Genomic DNA, 24,153 nt, shown 5'->3' with positions numbered 1-24,153 from the left:
TAGTTGTTTTTCTGGGGTTTTTTCTTGTTCCTTCATCTGGTACATAGCCCTCTGCCTTTTCATCTTCTCTATCTTTCTGTAACTGTGGTTTTTGGTCCACAGGCTGCAGGATTGTAGTTTTTCTTGCTTCTGTTGTCTGCCCTCTGGTGGTTGAGGCTATCTAAGAGGCTTGATGGGAGGCTCTGGTGGTGGGTAGAACTGACTGTTGCTGTGGCGGTCAGAGCTCAGTAAAACCTTAATCCACTTGGCTGTTGATGGGTGGGGCTGGGTTCCCTCCCTGTTGCTGTGGCGGTCAAAGCTCAGTAAAACCTTAATCCACTTGACTGTTGATGGGTGGGGCTGGGTTCCCTCCCTGTTGGTTGTTTTGCCTGAGGCAACCCAACACTGGAGCCTACCTGTGCTCTTTGGTGGGGTTAATGGCAGACTCTGGGAGGGCTCACGCCAAGGAGAACTTCCCAGAACCTCTGCTGCCAGTGTCCTTATCCCCACGGTGAAACAGAGACACCACTCGCCTCTGCAGGAGACTCCCCAACACCAGCGGGTAGGTCTGGTTCAGTCTCCCCCAGGGTCACTGCTCCTTCCCCTGGGTCCCGATGCGCACACTACTTTGTGTGTGCCCTCCAAGGGTGGGGTCTCTTTTTCCCCCAGTCCTGTCAAAGTCCTGCAATCAATTCCCCCTAGGCTTCAAAGTCTGATTCTCTAGGAATTCCTCCTCCCGTAGCCGGATCCCCAGGTTGGGAAGCCTGACGTGGGGCTCAGAACCTTCACTCCAGTGGGTGGACTTCTGTGGTATAAGTGTTCGCCAGTCTGTGAGCCACCCACCCAGTAGTTATGGGATTTGATTTTACTCTGATTGCGCCCCTCCTACCGTCTCGCTGTGGCTTCTCCTCTGTCCTTGGACGTGGGGTATCCTCCTTGGTGAAGTCAGGGTCTTCCTGTCAATGATTGTCCAGCAGCCAGTTGTGATTCTGGTGCTCTCGCAAGAGGGAGTGACAGCACGTCCTTCTACTCCGCCATCTTGGTTAATCTCTCTAAAGAAAACATATTAAAAGCAGCAAGGGAAAAACAACAAATAACACACAAGGGGATCCCCATAAGGTTAACAGCTGATCTTTCAGCAGAAACTCTGCAAGCCAGAAGGGAGTGGCAGGATATACTTAAAGTGATGAAGGAGAAAAACCTACAACCAAGATTACTCTACCCAGCAAGGATCTCATTCAGATTCGATGGAGAAATTAAAACCTTTACAGACAAGCAAAAGCTGAGAGAGTTCAGCACCACCAAACCAGCTTTACAACAAATGCTAAAGGAACTTCTGTAGGCAAGAAACACAAGAGAAGGAAAACACCTACAATAACAAACCCAAAACATTTAAGAAAATGGGAATAGGAACATACATATTGATACTTACCTTAAATGTAAGTGGATTAAATGCTCCAGCCAAAACACATAGACTGGCTGGATGGATACAAAAACAAGTCCCATATATATGCTGTCTACAAGAGACCCTCTTCAGACCTAGGGACACATACAGACTGAAAGTGAGGGGATGGAAAATGGAAATCATGCAAATGGAAATCAAAAGAAAGCTGGAGTAACAAGTCTCATATCAGACAAAATAGACTTTAAAATAAAGACTATTACAAGAGACAAAGAAGGACACTACATAATGATCAAGGGATCGATCCAAGAAGAAGATATAACAATTGTAAATATTTATGCACCCAACATAGGAGCACCGCAATACATAAGGCAAATACTAACAGCCATAAAAGGGGAAATCGACAGTAACACAATCATAGTAGGGGACTTTAACACCCCACTTTCACCAATGGACAGATCATCCAAAATGAAAATAAATAAGGAAACACAAGCTTTAAATGATACATTAAACAAGATGGACTTAATTGATATTTATAGGACATTCCACCCAAAAACAACAGAATACACATTTTTCTCACGTGCTCATGGAACATTCTCCAGGATAGATCATATCTTGGGTCACAAATCAAGCCTTGGTAAATTTAAGAAAATTGAAATTGTATCAAGTATGTTTTCCGACCACAGCGCTATGAGACTCGATATCAATTACAGGAAAAGATCTGTAAAAAATACAAACACATGGAGGCTAAACCATACACTACTTAATAACGAAGTGATCACTGAAGAAATCAAAGGGGAAATCAAAAAATACCTAGAAACAAATGACAATGGAGACATGACGACCCAAAGCCTATGGGATGCAGCAAAAGCAGTTGTAAGAGGGAAGTTTATAGCAATACAATCCTACCTTAAGAAACAGGAAACATCTCAAATAAACAACCTAACCTTGCACCTAAAGCAATTACACAAAGAAGAACAAAGAACCCCAAAGTTAGCAGAAGGAAAGAAATCATAAAGATCAGATCAGAAATAAATGAAAAAGAAATGAAGGAAACAATAGCAATGATCAATGAAACTAAAAGCTGGTTCTTTGAGAAGATACACAAAATTGATAAACCATTAGCCAGACTCATCAAGAAAAAAAGGGAGAAGACTCAAATCAATAGAATTAGAAATGAAAAAGGAGAAGTAACAACTGACACTGCAGAAATACCAAGGATCATAATAGATTACTACAAGCAACTCTATGCCAATAAAATGGGCAACCTGGAAGAATGGACAAATTCTTAGAAATGCACAAACTGCCGAGACTGAACCAGGAAGAAATAGAAAATATGAACAGACCAATCCCATGCACTGAAATTGAAACGGTGATTAAAAATCTTCCAACAAACAAAAGCCCAGGACCAGATGGCTTCACAGGCAAATTCTATCAAACATTTAGGGAAGAGCTAACACCTATCCTTCTCAAACTCTTCCAAAATATTGCAGAGGGAGGAACACTCCCCAACTCATTCTAGGAGGCCACCATCACCCTGATACCAAAACCAGACAAAGATGTCACAAAGAAAGAAAACTACAGGCCAATATCACTGATGAACATAGATGCAAAAATCCTCAACAAAATACTAGCAAACAGAATCCAACAGCACATTAAAAGGCTCATACACCATGATCAAGTGGGGTTTATTCCAGGAATGCAAGGATTCTTCAATATATGCGAATCAATCAATGTGATACACCATATTAACAAATTGAAGGAGAAAACCCATATGATCATCTCAGTAGATGCAGAGAAAGCTTTTGACAAAATTCAACACCCATTTATGAGAAAAGCCCTGCAGAAAGTAGGCATAGAGCGAACTTTCCTCAACATAATAAAGGCCATATATGACAAACCCACAGCCAACATCGTCCTCAATGGTGAAAAACTGAAACCATTTCCACTAAGATCAGGAACAGGATAAGGTTGCCCACTCTCACCACTATTATTCAACATAGTTTTGGAAATGTTACCCACAGCAATCAGAGAAGAAAAAGAAATAAAAGGAATCCAAATCGGAAAAGAAGAAGTAAAGCTGTCAGTGTTTGCAGATGACATGATCCTATACATAGAGAATCCTAAAGATGCTACCAGAAAACTACTAGAGCTAATCAATGAATTTGGTAAAGTAGCAGGATACAAAATTAATGCACAGAAATCTCTTGCATTCCTATACACTAATGATGAAAAATCTGAAAGTGAAATTAAGAAAACACTCCCATTTACCACTGCAACAAAAAGAATAAAATATCTAGGAATATACCTACCTAAGGAGACAAAGGACCTGTATGCAGAAAATTATAAGACAGTGATAAAAGAAATTAAAGATGATACAAATAGATGGAGAGATATACCATGTTCTTGGATTGGAAGAATCAACATTGTGAAAATGACTATATTACCCAAAGCAGTCTACAGATTCAATGCAATCCCTATCAAACTACCACTGGCATTTTTCACAGAACTAGAACAAAAAATTTCACAATTTGTATGGAAACACAAAAGACCCCAAATAGCCAAAGCAATCTTGAGGAAGGAAAATGTAGCTGGAGGAATCAGGCTCCCTGACTTCAGACTATACTACAAAGCTACAGTCATCAAGACAGTATGGTACTGGCACAAAAACAGAAATATAGATCAATGGAACAAGATAGAAAGCCCAGATATAAACCCATGCACATATGGTCACCTTATCTTTGATAAAGGAGACAAGCATATACAGTGGAGAAAAACAGCCTCTTCAATAAGTGATGCTGGGAAAACTGGACAGGTACATGTAAAAGTATGAAATTAGAACACTCCCTAACACCATACACAAAAATAAACTCAAAATGGATTAAAGACCTAAATGTAAGGCCAGGCACTATCAAACTCTTAGAGGAAAACATAGGCAGAACACTCTATTACATAAATCACAGCAAGATCCTTTTTGACCCAGCTCCTAGAGAAATGGAAATAAAAACAAAATTAAACAAATGGTACCTAATGAAACTTAAAAGCTTTTGCACAGCAAAGGAAACCATAAACAAGACCAAAAGACAACCCTCAGAATGGGAGAAAATATTTGCAAATGAAGCAACTGACAAAGGATTAATCTCCACAATTTACAAACAGCTCATGCAGCTCAACAACAAAAAACCAAACAACCCAATCCCAAAATGAGCAGAAGACCTAAATAGACATTTCTCCAAAGAAGATATACATATTCTCAACAAGCACATGAAAGAATGCTCAACATCATTAATCATTAGAGAAATGCAAATCAAACTTCACTGAGATATCATCTCACACCGGTCAGAATGGCCATCATCCAAAAATCTAGAAACAATAAATGCTGGAGAGGGTGTGGAGAAAAGGGAACCCTCTTGCACTGTTGGTGGGAATGTAAATTGATACAGCCACTATGGAGAACAGTATGGAGGTTCCTTAAAAAACTAAAAATAGAGCTACCATACGACCCAGCAATCCCACTACTGGGCATATACCCTGAGAAAACCATAATTCAAAAAGAGTCATGTACCAAAATGTTCATTGCAGCTCTATTTACAACAGCCAAGACATGGAAGCAACCTAAGTGTCCATCATCAGATGAATGGATAAAGAAGATGTGGCACATATATACAATGGAATATTACTCAGCCATAAAAAGAAATGAAATTGAGTTATTTGTAGTGAGGTGGATGGAGTTAAGAGTCTGTCATACAGAGTGAAGTGAGTCAGAAAGAGAAAAACAAATACAGTATGCTAACACATATATGTGGAATATAAGGAAAAAGAAAAAAAAAAAAGGTCATGAAGACCCTAGTGGCAAGACGGGAATAAAGACACAGACCTACTAGAGAATGGACTTGAGGATATGGGGAGGGGGAAGGGTAAGCTGTGACAAAGTGAGAGAGTGGCATGGACATATATACACTACCAAACGTAAAATAGATAGCTAGTGGGAAGCAGCTGCATAGCACAGGGAGATCAGCTCTGTGCTTTGTGGCCACCTAGAGGGGTGGGATAGGGAGGGTGGGAGGGAGGGATATGCAAGAGGGAAGAGATATGGGAACATATGTATTTGTGTAACTGATTCACTTTGTTATAAAGCAGAAACTAACACACCATTGTAAAGCAATTATACTCCAATAAAGATGTTTAAAAAAAAAAAAAATTTGTCCCAGAGCCATTAAAAATATAAGTCACAGAGCTCTCTTACAGGGTAAAACAAATTTTGGAAATTCAAATTTTATGACTGTTCAAAGAAATAAAATCAGCAATTTCCTATCTGGCTTTAAGATATTATTTTCCCTCATTTCAAAGGATGGCAATTACAGAAAGCTGAAGGTTAACTGTAAGCATAGACCATATCAAATGAAAATATGGTTAAGGTATAAAATAGGCAATCTTCTTCTTGAAATGGTTTTATTTTGGTTTCTGATTATTCTTTAATAAAACTCAGTATGGACCTTCAAAACCATGGTATTCTGATTTATCCTTAGTCTTGTATCCAAAAGGCAATGTGTTAGATACTGCTAGGGTAATAAACGTGTAAGTAAGTGGAATGGCTACTATACATACTGTAATATCAAAACCTGAGACTGGAGCAAAACTGTAGAATTTATGTGGACTGTACTAAATGCAAAAATGCATATATTTACCTCTCTTCCCATTAAATGGTTTTCGGTCCCTGTACTATATACAGATCTTTGAGTTCTTCTGAATTTCGTACGGGAAGAAGGAAATTATTTGCTGAATCCAACAAAACTTTAGGGTAGGAAAAATGAAAGAAACTATATTTCTTAATTCTTCACAGCAATAAAAGTGTACATAAAACATGTTTTTATAGGCCATTGCTTATAAGACTGTATATTATCAACGCCTATTTTGTTTCTCAATGTTTCTATAAATTTCTAGGAAATACAACAGTCCTGGTCAAAGGGAAACTTTTCTTTATGATTATCATTCTTTAAAAATAGGTGTTCCTTCTTTATTGAAATATTTTTTGTTTCTATTGTTACGGCAAAAATAAACCCCTTGCTCTGGTTTGCAAGGCATCTAAGCGACCTAGAAATGCAAAACGGAATGCTCAAGAAATGCCAGTGTTTGAGAAAGTGTTTTCACTGAAGCAGCAAGCGTCTTGGGGGAAAATTACATTTACATAACCAAAAAATTCATGTTTGGATTTAACAATAAAACCATGCTAAGAAATGTGTCTTGGAAGTTAAAAAGGGCAATTCTACATGACCACTGCTTAATCAAGAAATACCTTCAAACCACTATAAAAGTAAAACATGCTTGGGGTAATTTGGCTCTTTCTCTTTAGTCAGAATTTAAACAGTCTAAGGTTTCTCAAACTGCAGATCTGACATATATGAGATCTGTGTTAGGGCATATGTGCATGCATATAACTTTAAGCTGAACTCCATGGGAGGAGGGGAATGCTAGGAGGAATGGCTACACGTGCACCTTGGTTGGTCAGTCAAATCTGTTCTTTCCTATCTTCAGTTACTAAAAGTATGTTTTGGTGGTACATCCAGACAATGGAATATTATTCAGAGCTGCAAATAAATGAGCTATAAAGCTATTAAAAGACATGAAGCAAACTTAAATGTGTATTACTAAATGAAAGAAGCCAAAGCAAACTTAAATGTGTATTAACTAAATGAAAGAAGCAAATCTGAAAAGACTCTCTATACTATATGACATTCTGGAAAAGGCAAAACTATGGAGACAGTAAAAACATCAGTGGTTTCCAAGAGTTAGAGGAGAGAGAGGGATGAAAAGCAGAGCACAGAGGATTTTTAAGGCAGTGAAACTACTCTGTTTATTACAGTGGTGGATGTGTGTCATTATACATTTGTTCAAACCCATGAAACATACAACACCAAGAGTGAACCCTGATGTAAACTATGGACTTTGAGTGATAATGATGTGTCACTGTAGGTTCATCAGTTGTAACAAATGTACCACGCTGGTGGAGGATGTTAGTAATGGGGGAGACAATGCATTTGTGGGGACAGGGAGTATATAGGAAATTTCTGTACCTTTCTCTTAATTTTGTTGTGAACTTAAGATTGATCTAAAATATAAAGCCTATTTTTTAAAAAGTCCATTCTGTTCTTAATGGGTACTTTCTCAGTTACTTATATAATACCCAACATATCTGATTTTTTAAAATATTAAGCCACATACGGAAGAAAGACATAATTATATTATCTAAAATGTAGTGAAGTTAATTTCTATTCTCCTTACTAAGCAGGGAAACAACTGTAATGTAGCATGAAATGATAATTTATAGTCCCAGACATGGTAAATATTGGTTTGGTGGATTATAAGATAAACTTGCCTAATGAACTATTTAATGAGTTGAATTGTTTCCCCCCAAAATTCATATGCTGAAGTCCAAACCACCAGAATCTCAGAATGTGATCTTATTTGGAAATAGGATGAGGTTATCTTAACTAAGTAGTAGTAGTAATTAGTTCTACTAATTAAGTTGTAGATCAGTAGGGTGGGCCCCTGACCCAGTATGACTAGTCTCCTTCTAAAAAGGGGAAATTAGGACCCAGGCATGTATACAGGGAGAATACCATATGAAGATTGTAGTTATGCTGCCACAAACCAAGGAACTACCAGAAGCCAGCAGAGAGGGCTGGAACAGATCCTTCTGTAACATCTTCAGAGGGAGCATGGCCCTGCTGGTGCACCCTTGTGCTAGGATTCTAGTCTCCAGAGCTGTAAAACAATAAATTTTTATTAAGTCATCCAGTTTTGTTCTATTTTGTTATGACAGCCCTAGCAAACTAATACATACCATTTGACCCACAGTCTCCTTTACTGCCCACTGCCTAGCCTAGTGCTTGGCACTTAGCAGGGGCTCAACAGATGCTCAATTAATAAATTAATTAATTACTACCATTTTCCTAGTACATAATATAGGAAATATAGTGGCCGTTTCTTCCTTTGCTGACTGTTAAATAATGGAGTTTCTCAGACAGCTGCCTTAGGTACTCTTGTTTCCCTGTGCCTTATCATCTCCCTAGAGAATTGTATACAACTCTTTTGTGTCACTGAGTATCCTTCAATAAATCATTGTGGTAGTACTCTGCATTGTTATCCATTGGGGGGAAGTACTTCCTCTCCACCTCCCACGTTGTCTTGCATGTCAAAGAGGGTACTTAATTTGCACTCCACTGGCTCCTTGACTTATTCTGCCCAAAAGAGATAGAGTGACTTCTCTGGGTGATACATCTTTGAAGGATAATCTGGGCCTGCTTGGCTCAACTCCTCTTTTTATTTCCTCTTAATACTCTGCATGGCTCTTCCGGGAACAGGTTCTACCCCTGCATGGGAAGCCTGCCCTTGTTCAGTACTGCCTGTGGGTATATTGGCTTGATTCTGCATTTTACCAGAAGCCCTTGGCCCTCACCATAAACTGCATCCCTAGATTAGCCTTTATGAATAGTAAATGTGGGAAAGTTGTGGTTGTCCATTTGCCTTACTCATTTTTTTCTCTTATTTTCTTCAAATAAAGAAGGTGGATGCTCCTTATTACTTACATCTCAACCCAATTCTCAGTAGCCTGATAAAAAGTTCTTTTTCTCTCCCCCATTAAGCTCTTGTCAAGTATGTTGCACATTGTAGGTATAAATTCATGTTTGCTAATGTAACAATTGATTGATTAGGTAAGAATAAAGGAATGAATGAATAAATGAGTTAGATAAACTGGGAGAACTTGGCTCAGTAATCTCTAGCACATCAATAAATATAACTATAGACATCTCCAAAGACTGTAGACTGTTTTTTTCAGGAGATGTCTAACATTTCTCTTGAAAATGTAATAGTTATTTAGATGAAGAAAAAAGTTTATTTGTTCATAGCTAATCTTTGACTTTCTCTGTTAGCATAGTCTATATTTTCTCTTTATGCATTCATTTAATCCATTCCAACTTGACTTTCCCATCCACCACTCCACTGCAACTACTACCACAGCTGGTAGCTAACATCACCAGTGACCTCCATATCATTAATTTCATTAGATTTTACATCCTAATCTTGCTGATGGACTGTTTAGAAGTTTTGGCCACAGTTAAGTGTTTCCTCCTTATTGACCTTTGCTTGGCTTCTGTGGCATAAAGATCAACTGGTTTTTCTGTTACTTCCCTGGTTGCTCTTCCCTCATCATTCTCTCGCTGACTGTTAAATGTTGGAGTTCCTCAGACAGCTGCTCTAGGTATTCTTGTTTCCACTTGCTGCACTGTCTCTCTAGGCAATTTCATTCACTCCTGTGGCTTAAATTGTAATACAATCTATCCATATGCTGTTGTCTTTCAAGCTGATTCCCTCCAGCCAAGAACTCATTGATTTGACATCTCCATTGTGAGTTTGGCATGGACTTCTATCTCTTGTGCCTAAAGTTACAGCCATTATCTTTCCCACTCCTGACAGAGTCCTGCTCCTCCTGTCATGGTGCCTAGCTCAGTGAATTGCTTTGCCCCCCACTGGGTTTACCATGACTTCTCATTTGTCCTTATCTGTACATTTTTTTAAAAATCATACCAAATCCATACTCCAAATTTTTTTTCAGTTCGTAAAAAGAAGCCATGCCCATGCCACCATCGTCTCTGTCTCAAACACAAAAATAACTCCCCAATGGTCGGTAAATATCTACTCTTAACACTCTCAAACCCCCAGACTAGCTAAGAGGGTCTTTGTGGAGAATAAAAAACTACTTGTGTCATCCCCTTGGTTAAGACACATCAGTACCTTCTCATTACTCTCAGGAAACAGTCCCAAATTCTGAGCATGCTTTCTAAGGCCTAATCTTTTCCTTTTTTATGTATTTCTTTCTCCCTTACTTTCCTCTGAAAGAAGTCTCTTGACTCCTTTTTCTAGTCTCAGATTTGATAGCATGTTGGAAAAAGGGCTTTCCTTGATTCTTTATGAGGACTGTGTATGCGTAAGATCTCATCTTTCCCTTTGATAGTATTCATCGCACTTAAAATTGTTTAAAAACTACACATCTTGACATATTTTGAGTTCTGTGAGAGCAAGGATCATGCCTCTCTTGTTTGCTCTTCTGTCCTCGGTGCCTGACACCAATTGAGTGTTTAATAATTACTGATTAGGTGAATATTGAATAAATGAATGTGTTCAGATCATGACCTTGCATTTTAACTTTTCAAATGCAACATGACATTTGGAAATACCTGAGAACAGTATGCTTCAGCAGTACTGTTCAACAGTACTTCAACAGTACAGTACGCTTCAACAGTACAGCATTACATGCTGTAATAAGGTACAGCAAAGAGAATCTAAAAAGAGCAATGGTACCTTCTCTTGCTGTTTCTTTCTTGCACAGTTTACAAAGGTTAAATCTGTATGAAGAATCAGCTGGGAGACTACGTCACTAAGGACCATATTATTTTCATAAAATCTTCTTTTTAAGGGCAAAACAACAAAAGCTTATAAAGTGTTCTTGTCCTAATTCCTAAAGATGCTTTCTTATTGCTCTCTGAGACTGACGCATATGGGGAAAAAAATTAATCCAAGCCATTGATTAAGACAAAAAGTACATTCTACTTTAATTTACTCATTTTAAATTACCTTTATTATTTTTAAACTTATAATAGCCAACTAAGGCAAAGATATGTAAAAAAACTCCCACACCCATACAAATTTACTGTTTTTGTTTAATCAAAGTTAACCATCTGTTGTACATCTTTCCATCTTGTTTTTATGTTCATATAGTTGTAAACAAAATTATATGCATATATCTAGCTTGGTGTTTGCTTAATTTTTTTTTTTTAAATAGAATTAACAGTGTACACGTATTACTCTTCAACTTGGATTACTCTTTGAATAGTAATGATTAGCACCTTTTCCAGGTCAGCAGGTCTTTACACTACATAGTTTTCCATGGTAATGATAACCACAATTTGTTTAATCATGCCCTCATTGATAGGCATCCAAATCATTTCCAGGTCTTTGCTACTACAAACAGTGCTACGGTATATATAATTATATAGGTATTTTTATACACCAGCACCTTTATTCCTAGAGGTTATATTCTCAAACTGGGATTACTGAGTCGAAGCATATATGTATTTGTATATTTTTTAAATGTTAATAGCTATGGATTCGGTTCCCAAACAATTGTGGAATTTCATATTTCCAAGAGGGCTGCCTCATCAGCATGTTAACATTGTATGTCAGCAGTGTCTCCTTCCAGTTTCTGGGTTAAGCTGTCCCCACCATGCCTTCTGCTGTGAAGAAGCCATAGTGACCCTCAGTGCAGGCGGATCGGTTCTCTATTCTTAGCTACTTTCCAAGTCTCCACCAGAGCATACTTGGACTTCTGCATTATGTCCATGCCACAGGGAAGTCTTGGGAGTAGTATTTGCCAAATGTGTTCATCCATTTATCTCTGACACCCCAGTGGAGATGTGGAGCCACTCTGCAGGAAACATTCCTCCCAAAGTTCCAAACTAAAGTAGTTATAGGCCCCCTCTGCTTTTGGCTCCCTTGATCTTTTCTGTGGTTTCCCTCTTCTTACCATTACCTTGCCACACCCGAGACCAAAACCTAAATATAGTGGTGCTGAATCCCTGAATGAACCAGGGAGTATCTTAAATCTAAACATTTCCCCTTTGAATTTCTCTCCCAATCACCGTCTTACCTTGTAGGAAATTTCTCTGAACCTGAGCTTTCCAAAGGTAAGATTTCATTCAGAACTTTTGCATGTTTAAAAGTGACTTTCTTTTGCCTCGATAGATGAATAATATTTTGGTAGAGTTAAGTTCTTGGGTTGCTGTACTTTTCTTTTCCTCAAGTTACTACAGATGTTACCTTACTGTCTTTGAGCTTAGGGTATTATAGATGAAATATCTGATGATCTTCTGTTCCTCTTTTTTTTTGGTAATTTTCTTCAATGTGGAAGCTGGTAAAGTTGTTTTTGAACATTGGAGCTTGGAAATTTCACCTACATGTGTTTAGGTGAAATATATGCTTCATTAATTTGGCCTCAGATTCAGTGAACCATTTTAATCTTCAGATTCAAGTGTTTCTTCATCTTAGGTAACTTATATTCTATTTTTATTGAGTTGTTATTTCTTCTCCATGTGGCCCTTTTCCTCATTCTGGAGCTCATACCATTTGCATGTTGGTACCCTTGGGTCTGTCCTCCAAGCCTTTTATCATTTCTCTTAAGGTATGTATCTCTTTTAGTTTTTGCTCTGTTGTATTAGTTTTCTATTGCTGCTGTAACAAATTACCACACACCTAATGGCTTAAAACAATGCATATTTTTTATCATACAGCTCTGTAGTTTAGAAGTCTGACCTGGGTCTCACTGGGCTAAAATCAAGATGTCTGAAAAACTGTTCTTTTCTAGAGGCTCTAGAAGAGAATCTATTCTTTTGCCTTGCCAGCTTCTAAAGGCCACCCACATTTCTTAGCTTGTGTTTGGTCCCTTTCTGTCTTCAAAGTCAGCAACAGTGCATCTCTTTTGCCATTCTTCAGTAGTCACATCTCCCTCTCACACTCCTCTTCTGCTTTCCTCTTACACTTGTAAAGACCCTTGTCATTAAAATAAGCCCACCTGAATAATTGAAGATAATCCCCCAATCACAAGGTCCTTAGTTTAATCAGTTCTGCAAATCTTCTTTTGCCATGTAAGGTAAAAATCACATGTTCCAGGGCGTAGGGCATGGGCATCCTTAGGGAGCATTACACTGTCTGCCACCCCTGCGTTGTGAAATGGTCATCCAAGTTAGTCATCAGCAATAATTAGTTGAAGGATAGGTGAGAATGATGAGTGAAAGGGGAACTCCAATAGGCCTACTGATAATTTTCAGAGCTGGTGACAATTGTGCTTTTCCTAGTAGCCTTCATAGAGCTCATTCCCTGATGAGCATGGTCCACACTCACTCAGGAGTTACAGTGGCTCGAGTGACTAACCATACGCTCTTGTTCTCTCATAGAATCCAGTGAACATGAAGACAAGAGTGCAGGTGCCTCAGGGGAGACACCCTCCCAGCCTTACCCTGCACCAGTGTATAGTCAGCCCGAGGAGGTGAAGGAAGAGATGGATGATGCCAAGCCAACTAAACCTGAAGAACATGAGGAATCAGACGCATTGCCTGATAACTGGGAAATGGCCTATACGGAGAAGGGTGAAGTCTACTTCATTGAGTGAGTTTCACACATTTCTCTGAACATTTCCACAAAGATCATAGTAGTACATAAATGATGTTGTCAAGGGAGATGTGGTCAAAGTATTGAATTTCATTAATTGTGATATTCGCTTCCTTCTTTGTGAGAGAATAAGGGGATAGCACCTTAATACAATTAAAGATCCTAGTTTGCAGCTGTAAATCAAAGAATGAATTAAACAATACCACTGTAAAATTTGTTGCAGTCATGACTAAAAAGGCAAATCTCCATGTGATGTTATTATTGAATTAGAAATAGTGAACTTGTCATGAGGAAATGTTTACTGTACCCTTCCAAGACCTCCATGTAGTTCAAATGAGATAATACCCATCTTTTAAATCAGATTTCTGGAAACCTCAACCATCGTGTCCAGTGGTTTAATAGGATGCAACTACTGAGAGCAAAATACTTGCTAGTCACAAATGAGAATGTTTTAAGCATTTGACCCTGAGATCAGGTGTCAATAAAATCATGTGTTTGTATAGTTCATCATACTTATTTTTATTAAATTCCATTCTATTTGTTGCTTACCATTTTTATGACTTGGCAAGGAAAATGAAATGCTAATTCTGAACTCACTAGTGGTACATACTCAATCTAATCTTTTCTTTCTTTAGGGACTTTTTTTCCCAAACTGAATTTTTATATATTTTATTAACAACATTGTCTAGCTTTCCTTTTCTTTATCTTCTAGGAGTAGAACAACTTTTTAAAACTCCTAAGTTGATCTTAGCTCAAAATTAAATTGTTGATGTTCATGAGACAATCAAAATGTTCATTAGAAAGAATAAAAACTGAAAATATTGTAAATGAACAACAACCCTTATTCCCTCAAAGTTGTAGAAGACTCAAAGAGAAAAATTAATAGAATCTGAAGTTTTCAGTGCTGATAGTAGGTAAAAATATGTAAACTCTGATTATTTGAGAAAAATATTAAAACTAGATTCCCTTTCCCAACCTGGAGTGATTTGGGACTTAGATCTCCAGAGGCAGAACTCAATTGTGAAACTGAAATATTACCACATGCCAATATTTAATTCTCACATGAAAACTTTATAACATGTGGCCAAGGAAATACATAACCAGGTAATTACTTGGTGCTCTGCTTGACTCCAACATGGATGAGAAATGCAGAAAATATATTGCCACCATTCACCTTTTGACAAATCTTATAAGTTTAAAAAAAAAGAATAAGAATCTCTTGCATATTTCTTATTGCTATAATCAATGACCCAGAGACATCTTTTATCAATTAATTGGAAAAGAGAAAGTCATATAGAATTTTTTAAATGTTCAGAAGTATTTATATCAAAAACATAATTTTGTTATTGATAAGCATAGCATAGCACCATTGCAGACCAGAAGTCAAAATATAAACCCTAGATGTGAGGTCATGCATTGGTGTTCAGAACAATTGATGTTTAGAACAGGGAGACTCATGACGTACACATTTTTATTATATAATACAGACGGAGTAAGACATGCGGAAGTAATAAAAGAAAACCAGCAGGGCAAGTTGATGAAAAAGCTGTTTCCTTACAGTGTTTCCAATTGCAATTATAAAAACCTCCTTTTTTAAGATTATAAAGTAAACTTTCCCCTTTTAACTGTGTCAGATTTTGGGATCGTGGAGAAAAAGGACTTCTCGTAAGACAGAAGTTGTGTTCATGGTTTATAGTAAATGATGAGGCTCTGTCAGGACTTGGGAGAATCGACCCAAATGACTCTATTAATATTCTAGTCAGTCATCCAGTGTCAGAATCCAAAGATTCATTAGATTTTGTCCCTGCTCTTAAATTTATTGTCAAGTTGGGGAAGAGAGAATAAGAGGAATAGTTAATTAGTAAACAATGATTTTTGAGTTTTGTGATCCTATTCAGAGAAGGATACGCTTAGTGTAGACTTAATAAAAGGAAGCATCCTAGGGAAGGTAAAATAACATAGACTTGAAAAGTTGGTAACAGGTAGATAGAGCACTCCAGGTATAGGAACTGTCATTGCAAAGACCAGTGAGAAGACTGGTAGTTTTAGGAACAGAGATGTTGAGCTGAAAAATTAAGACAAAAAAAAGGGAGACAGTTTGATTCGCAGTGAGAATGCTAATGCTGAGGGAGACTCATCCAGAGGTCAGGGAGAGAGAAGAAGCCTGGAGTAAGGGCTGAAGTGAGCATGTGATGGAAAGGTGACTAATGTAAGAGGCAGTGGCAAATGCCTGCTTAAAGAGGTCATTCACAGAACGGAGGCATCCCCTGGCCCACCCTTCACCAGGACCAGCTTGAGATCTGAGATCTGTCTTGTCTTCCTTCAAAAAGCTTACTTTGACTCTCAAGACTCAGTGTGATAAGCTCAGGTGTCACAGAGCAGGGAGGGATCAGTGTCTTTCTCATATGGTCCCCCATTTTCACACCATCACAACCTGCGCTGCCTCTTCCTTTCTCACTAGCCTGCATTTCACTCTGCTGTACTTTTCTCTCAGTTAATTTTCTCCTGACTGCTTTCACTCTTTGCTCGGGAATACATCTTTCCTTCCTAACTACATTTGACAAAATCAACATTTCAACCCACTGTCATTAATCTGTGGGTATCTTTGCTGTTGAATTCATAATGAATTCTTATGTAAATTAACTCTATACTATAAAAGTCCCTTGGAAACAATCTGGTAGAGACGGATGCAGGGACAGGAGAGGGACCCTGATGGGGCATTAGGAGTTTCTTAGGGACTAAGTCATGATATGTCCCAGAATTTCTGACCAAGGAACTTAAAAAACAAATATTATTTGTAACATAAAAGTTTGCAGTCCTGAAGCAAAATCATGGTAAAAAAAGAAAATAAAAAGGGAAAGTAGAGTAAGTTAAGAGGAAGGTAAAACAGACAGAAGAAAAGGTAGAAGAGACAGAAAATTAGAGATTTGTGAGGTAAGGAGAGCTGATGATACCAGTGAAAACTACTCTGGTACGAATATTGCGAGAGTTGCTTAGAGTAATGGAAATCTCCCCTGGTAGGTAACACGTCCTTATTACACTTTACTGAATCTTGTTTCCAATGGAACAAATATCATGATAAAATATAAAATAAGTGAAATAAAGGAGAAGGACGCTGCAGTTCTGCGTAAAAATTTATATTTATATATATATATATATATATAGTTATTTATTTATTTATATACTCATTTCTGAGTAGAAGAGGGGAACTCTACCTATGCTGAAGTGTTCATTTATGTATATATTTTTGAAATACACAGACATATATGTATATGTATACATACATACATGTATGTGTGTGTGTGTGTGTGTGTGTGTGTGTGTGTGTATATATGTGGTGGGTTTTGAGTTAAGGTAATAAGTAATTTCATTTTTTTGTCTTCCATGCAATAATGTTTTAAAATAATTACTGATTCACTCAGTATTGCAAAGTAGTTTATATCTCAGTACTTTACAAGTGCTGCATTTAGAATATGAGAGGAATTTTTGTCATTGTTCTCAATACTGAACACGTGGGCCAACTGTATTTCCCACACTCTTCAAAACTACTTCCTTTGATGAATAATAAAAGCAGATTCCTTTTATCACTTACAGTGATATTTAATGGGAAAAGGTGAATATCTGAGAAAGTATTTTTAAACAACAGAATTTTAAATGCAGGTGAATGCACTCTTCCAAACATGCTTTAAAGCATTTATAATGTCACATGTTTAGCAATTTTAAAAAGACTTTCAAATGCATAATATTATTTAAAACCAGTAGTTTCCTTAACTCATAATATCTTTTTCATTAATATTATCTTTTAAAATAGACAGTATATTAATTGTAAATTCAAATTAGTAATAATAGTTACCACATATTGAGTGCCTACTTTTTTCAGGCTGTGTTCAGCTTGTTTAACAGTAATAGCTAGTATGTTAAGCATTTACACTTTGCTTATTTAATTCTCACTTTAGGAAGCTGCTGAGGCTTATAGAGGTAAGTAACTTGCCCTTGGTCATATAACCAGGAATTGACAAAGCCAGGATGTTGGATTTCATTTTTTCAGCACATATTTATTGGGCACATACTGTGTGCTAGGAACTGTTTTATTGAACCAAAGGAATATAGTGGTCAACAAAACTGACAAGATTCATGTTTTCATGGGACATACTCTGGCTCCAGGGTCCTTGCTCTTAACTAATTTGCCATGGTGTGTACTTTACATGTATTATATCGTAACCACCCTATAAAGCATCTGAGGTACTCCCATTTTATAGGTGAGATTCTGAGGCACCCTTGGACAAATTAACATTCCCAAGGTCTTATCGCTTTGTGACCCTGCAAAACCATTGCCATTATCCCATACTACCTCCAATATATAAACAGGCATTGGCTGAAAAAAAAAAAAACTTTTATAGTACAAATAGTATTTGTTTTATACGTTTCTCAGCCAGAAATTCATTTTGCAGAGGCTAAATGTTCCAGAAAGAAGAGTTGCCACAGGATTAATCGGGATTGACATGCTTTGGGAATCCCATTAAATTAGTTCTTTGTTTGGGAGTCAGTTTAGTTAATGACATACAAGAAACTGCTATTGCTTTGGCAAAAAACAAAACGGCAACAAGAACCTATTTGTTTACTACCATCTTCCTGAATGGCAGTGAATGCTATGTCATCTTAAATAATAGATTTTTTAGAAGCAAGCTTTTGAAACTGAAAATCACATCTGTGAAAAATGTCATGGCTATACATGGTTTCCCCAATCTTTGTAAAGGCTGAATTTGCTTTTAAATTCTAAATAAGACACACAATCTGTTGCTTCTTGTGTTGCTATATATCCTTAAGTTTTATGTAAATCGCCAATTACCATTTTCAAAAAATTTAGAACTTTCATTTATTAAAAGAAGACAAAATATTTGAGAAATTTATTGAAAAGAAAAGGCATTATTTTGGTAAAGCCTAATGCTTTCTTATTCTAGGCTCAGCACATACCGATGAGGATGAGTCGTGAAATCTTGTCTTGACTTACTCTCTGTAATGTGTATTACAATAACAGTAGATATATTGAATATTTTTATATGTTTTTTTCTGCACAAGATTCTAGTGCAATCTCCAAACAGAAAATAAGTGTTTTAGACAAAACAGTATGCAACAAATACCCATAATATCCAAAACAATATTTATGATAAAACTGCTTTTAAAAATGTTTTCTAAACATATGAAAGACAATATGATGGCAAACTCATATATTCATATGCTTAATGAAATTTTAGGAATATTATTTAGGAAACAGATAACCACTATAGAGATTGACAATAATTTTTTATGTGGATTACCAACATATAAATAGAAAAGATAGTAGCACAATGCAAGTCTTGAACAAAAAAGCTTCTGCTGCTCGGCATCAATTAGATGTATCCAATCATTGCATTTAATAGTTCTTCCTTTTGCAATGATGATCTAGAGGGAAGACAAAATCTTCCAGAAAACAATGTAATCATTCTGAGGATTTTATTGACTATAGTGTAAAATGGAATCAGTCTATATTCCTCTAAAAACTAATGTTAATTTTAAAAAATACATAAAATACAGTCAATAATCTCTATGTTATTATTGATTCTGAACCTACATGACCACTGTTGGAACTTTAACATCCACATACATCTTGAATTGCTCAGAGGACTCTAAAACATTTACCTGGGCCTTGTTTACCTTGGTCAAAAGGTTATTATGTTTCATGCCATCAGATATTATTGAGTTCAATCTCTTATTATTCTTCTGAGTTAGTATTTCCCAGGATGAAAACACAGTTTATCAGATAAAGACTGAGATTCAGAATTGGCTTTTTCAGAGAACTTTTTAAATTCAATGTGTTTGTCATTGTTTTAAGTCTGTTACTGTTTTTTAGAGAAAATGGAGCTAAGGAAAGGAGTGTATTTGATAATAAAAGTTTCTTACTCTACTAATCAGATTTCAGTTGATGAAATGTCATCCAGTATTTGTGCAGTAGTGAAAACATTATTTTGATCTTGGTGTCAAGACAAAGGTAGTAAGGAGAGAGGAAAAGGAAACAATGAAAAGAGAAAGGAAAAGAGGATTTGTCTTAAAATTGGGTTTGAATCGAGCCTTATATAGATCTAAGAAACCATTATGGAGTTTGAGCCCCAACTGGACAAACATAGAGTAAATGAAAAGATAGAATGGAGGATAGACTGTGGCATGACCTATATGACAATTTTGTTTTGCTCCTAATAAACACTCCACTCATTTGATAGCATTTTTATTAACCTAATTCTTTAAAACCTCTAAGACCTAATATTCATATGTAGATTATATAAATCACCATTTTAAGACCTTATTCTGGAAAAATACTCAAATTTGATTTTAAAGTGATTTGAATATTCAGGTTTGTAAGGAGAAAATGTTTCCAGTGATTATATCATCTCTATGCATGTGCAATTTAATATAATACCTACTAAGTACAAGGCATTCAACACAGTCATTTAATCAGTGATTACTATTCTCACATAGGAGATAAAGGTCTCAGTTTGTAAACCACTGGCTATGGAGGTGGGAAAAAGATCTCTGATTACCCCCCAAGGGAGTGAAATAAAGCACCTCCGTATCACAAGCAAAGTTTTAAGTTTAGTATGCCTCTGGTTTCAGATCATAAAAAAAACTTTGGCCTTGGGAATCAGATATGTCTGTTTAATGCTAGCTCTTTCACTTTCATGCACTAGGTGTGTAACCTTGGACAAATTACCTGTCTTCTCTCAACCTTCCTTTCTCTATCTGTAAAATGGAGTTAAAAATATGAGCCACAGAGACTCATTAGCATCAAATGAAGTGAGCTGTGAAAGTTCTAGAACAGTCCCTGGCAAAGTAGACAATCAGGAAATGTTACAAGATAGTAAGAATAACTTTGCAATGGTGTGGCATAATGTCAGCAGCTTTTCCTGTTGAAGGGAAGCATTTTCTGTATGAGAAGAACGTTTCCTCAAAAGATAAGATATTATTTAATGTGCTGCTTTTGTCAATTTGGCAAAGGTTAAACTTACAAAATATCCAGAAATTTCTAATCATTGCAAGTTAGCCTGTCACGTCATCAAGGCCATTCTGATATGAATTTAAACTAGAATTGGGAAGTTGAATGAAATTTCACTTCTGGTTTGCTCCAGTCCTCCAGATAGACTCAGTTTAAAATCAGAGAAGACTTTTGGATAGACCATGTTTTAAGGTTTTCATCCGGATTTTTAAATAGGACAGTTATACAACCTGAATAGCCACTGACTCCACTTGATCCCTCACTTTTCATAATCCTCACATTAACGTTATCCATAGAAATACATAGAGTAGTATATTGTTATGATTCAAAGTTCCTCGAAAACATGTGTTCCATTCCTCAGCTAGAAAAAGTTTCTTTGCAAACGTAGCCTCTATATGTGTATGTGTCCCTGTTAAAGAAACTAGTATTGAAATACAAGATAATACAACATTAGCATCTTACCTTCCTGTCATTTGTGCTCCCCACAACTTGGAGAAAAGCAGAAAACTGGTATCTTGCGTCTGAATCTACTCTAGCAATGAAAGTGAAAGGAAATCACATCCTCAAACTTGAGGAAGGATAGTATGCAGATTGTGAAAAATCCTTCAACTGTCCCATTTTACACAGTCTTCTGCCCAATGTTGAATCCTATTTTCAAATGGAATTGTTGAGGTTTAAGAATATATAGTTTAAGGGAAGTGGGAAAGCCACTTGGTCCATTGTCTCCTAAATGCATTAAAAATATCCCCTTTGTAAGGCATCTTGAAGAAGCATGCAAATTACAAGGCTTGTGAGAACCACTGTTGAAAAATACTGTGTGGTATCTTCATGTGATGTTTGCGACAATTGCTGGAGGTAACTACTACCCACTTTCCTTCAGGATCATTTCAGAGGGTCAGCTAAAAATGCTGTTAACTATAAGAGACTCAAGCTGTCAAAATCTATTAAAGTGACATACCGTTAATGCTAGCTCAACCTAAAAAACAATCATCCTGTAATGAAATGCTTTATAGAAACTCAGGAAAGCTAGGAAATTCATGCTTCTCTACTAAATTAGCCAGTATTTGAGACCCATGGTGGTGTGGTATAGAAATGGTAATTTGACTCCCTGCAGTGGCTTAGTAATGGCCCCTTCATACTTACCCATAGGTGTGTGTGTGCTTTTGTGAATATGTCTTAGAGACCTAGAAATGACTTTCCTCCAAAAAGGGGGGAAGAATTTGGAAGAAGCAGATGTGGGTAAAAAGAAGGGAAGTTTATTTTCCTTAGTCACCTCCCAAATTTGTTGCTAGTTTATAAAAACATGGACATCAACACACTGTCATACACACACACACACACACACACACACACACACACACAACACACAACACATACTTTGAACTGAGGCATGTCTATAAAGAGCATCTTTACAGTGACTTTATTTTTCAAATGGGAGCAGCAAGCACTGAACCCAGTGCAACTATCCTCACAACAGGATATTCATAACCCCCATTCTGTCCATGGGCATCAAGTCTTTAGTTGAGAGAAAAAGACTAGATGATATTGACATGACTGTAAATGAGGACCAGAATGAGATACTGCAATACTTTACATCCTTCTGATAGTCGATAATGAAGCACTATCACACTATACAAAAGTCACATTAGAGGAAAATAAAAGCTAGCATGCTCTCCTGACAATTTATAATTTCACCAAATTCATAGACTTCATCTCATCAGATTATTAGAGCCCTGCTTAGAGGGATCAATCATTGAGGAGTTCCTAAGTGTGAAGAAAATGATTGGAAAGTATTTTCTCTTTACCCCACATGAAAGTAAGAACTAAAAGGGAATGTTCTTTAAGAGCAGAAACTTCATGACCCAAGGATATTAATGTCTCAGTTCTCAGATCGGAGATGGCTCTACACTTAGGCAGATGTACTATCATCCAAAAAACACTATTTAAAGAGAGCTTTAACACTCTGGAATCATTTGCCCACTGCCCACCTTAACTCCATCCTTCCTCCTTTCTGCCTTGAAATTCCCTTCATTAAGTAGGCACTTAAACTCTAGAAGCTTGCTATGAAATATGCTTCCTGGGAGAATTTTCTGAACTTTGCTTTAAGTGCAGATTGGTTCATCAGATTATTTAGCTAACACTTGTAGCTCTGATATGATAAAATATAGTTAAATTTCACTGAAGAAAGAGCAAATACATGTGAATTGATATTATAATTTTGGCTTCCTTACAACTGTGTTCAAAGATCTCTATTATCTGGCTTTAGTTTATATTTCCAACCTTTTTTTCCCACTTTTTCCTTTCACGTTGCATTCTGACTCTTCCCTATATAAATGTCACTTTTCTACACCTGTGACTCTGCTCATTTCTGAAGCCCTCACAGATGTCACATCCTTGATAATTTGTCCATTGATAGATGAGGTAACTTGAGACAGCTATTCACAGTAAAGATTTTAGCTCCAATGTATGGTTTCGAGTAGTTCTCAAGTAACAAATTACAGTGTGCATAAGAATCATCTGGAGTGCTAGCCAAAGATGGAGATTTTGCGGCTCCACCTCAAAGATTCTGATTTGGTAGTTCTATGAGAACTACCAAACTACCAGAATATGCATTGTTAATAAGTCCACCAGGTGATTCCAATGCAGGTAATTCCAGGACCTCTTTTCAAGACACTGCTCTAATAACCTCTCTCCTTTGCTTTTTACATTTCTGGCAAAAGACTTCCCAGAAAACATTTTTTAAAAGGAAACTGTCATGAAAAATTATTAATTCCCAGAATTCCATTCCAGAAATGCTAGAGTACAGACATTTTTATCTATCTTCCTAGCTGGATTGAAAGTATTTAGATGGAAGATAGCTAAATGTGGGTTAATGAAATTGCTATTAATTACTTTTTGAGAAAATGTAGGAATCCCAAGAACATGCTATAATTTGCATCACTTTTGTACTGCCTCTACCAGCTCTGTAGTTAAAGAGTAACAAAACAACCATTTATGAAAGAGCAGGTTTAAGATGAAAATAATTCTTTTGCAAAACTCAGGAAACAGTATCAGAGCCTGCGAACTGTGCTCTTCCAACTGGAGAATCCTGTATTTGTAATAAATTCCTTTTGCTCTGGATGAGTTCTGCATTTTCAATGAGGTTAACTTGGCAACATTCTAGTTGATTTTAATAAAAATAGCTGCTTTGAGGACAGGGAGCTGAGGTTGCCAATTTTACAGCTGCCTTGCACGATTACTCTTACACCTCCTTCAGGGCTACTTAGAACCAGTAAGCAAATTAAGTGTATCGATTGCAATTTTGTTGGTCTAACCCCCTCTTTTTTTTTTTTTTTTTTTTTTCTTAAGGAATAAACTTGATTCCTTTCAGTATGTGTCTGTTCAGAGTGATCTCTTTTCTTTTCAGCCATAACACAAAGACAACATCATGGCTGGATCCAAGACTTGCGAAAAAGGCTAAACCTCCAGAAGAATGCAAAGAAAATGGTAGGTTATTTAAGTTTTTATGGTGTTTCGGCGT

The 24,153-nt window shown here is 36.9% G+C and overlaps 1 protein-coding gene across 3 annotated transcripts in view; it reads left to right on the top strand.

The window, feature by feature from the left end:
• MAGI2 (membrane associated guanylate kinase, WW and PDZ domain containing 2) overlaps positions 1–24,153 on the top strand; it is a 1,349,206-nt gene that overhangs the window by 852,873 nt on the left and 472,180 nt on the right. For all 3 annotated transcript variants that reach the window (XM_068550445.1, XM_068550444.1, XM_068550443.1), the window contains exons 5-6: positions 13,393–13,603; positions 24,040–24,119. In XM_068550445.1, coding sequence (XP_068406546.1) covers positions 13,393–13,603; positions 24,040–24,119 — 291 coding nt within the window. The remainder of the gene's footprint in view (positions 1–13,392; positions 13,604–24,039; positions 24,120–24,153) is intronic.

The sequence above is a fragment of the Eschrichtius robustus genome, chromosome 8, assembly GCF_028021215.1.
Source record: "Eschrichtius robustus isolate mEscRob2 chromosome 8, mEscRob2.pri, whole genome shotgun sequence".
NCBI lineage: Eukaryota > Metazoa > Chordata > Mammalia > Artiodactyla > Eschrichtiidae > Eschrichtius > Eschrichtius robustus.
Note: the sequence above shows the minus strand (reverse complement) of the source record. Positions and strands in the feature narration are given on the sequence as shown.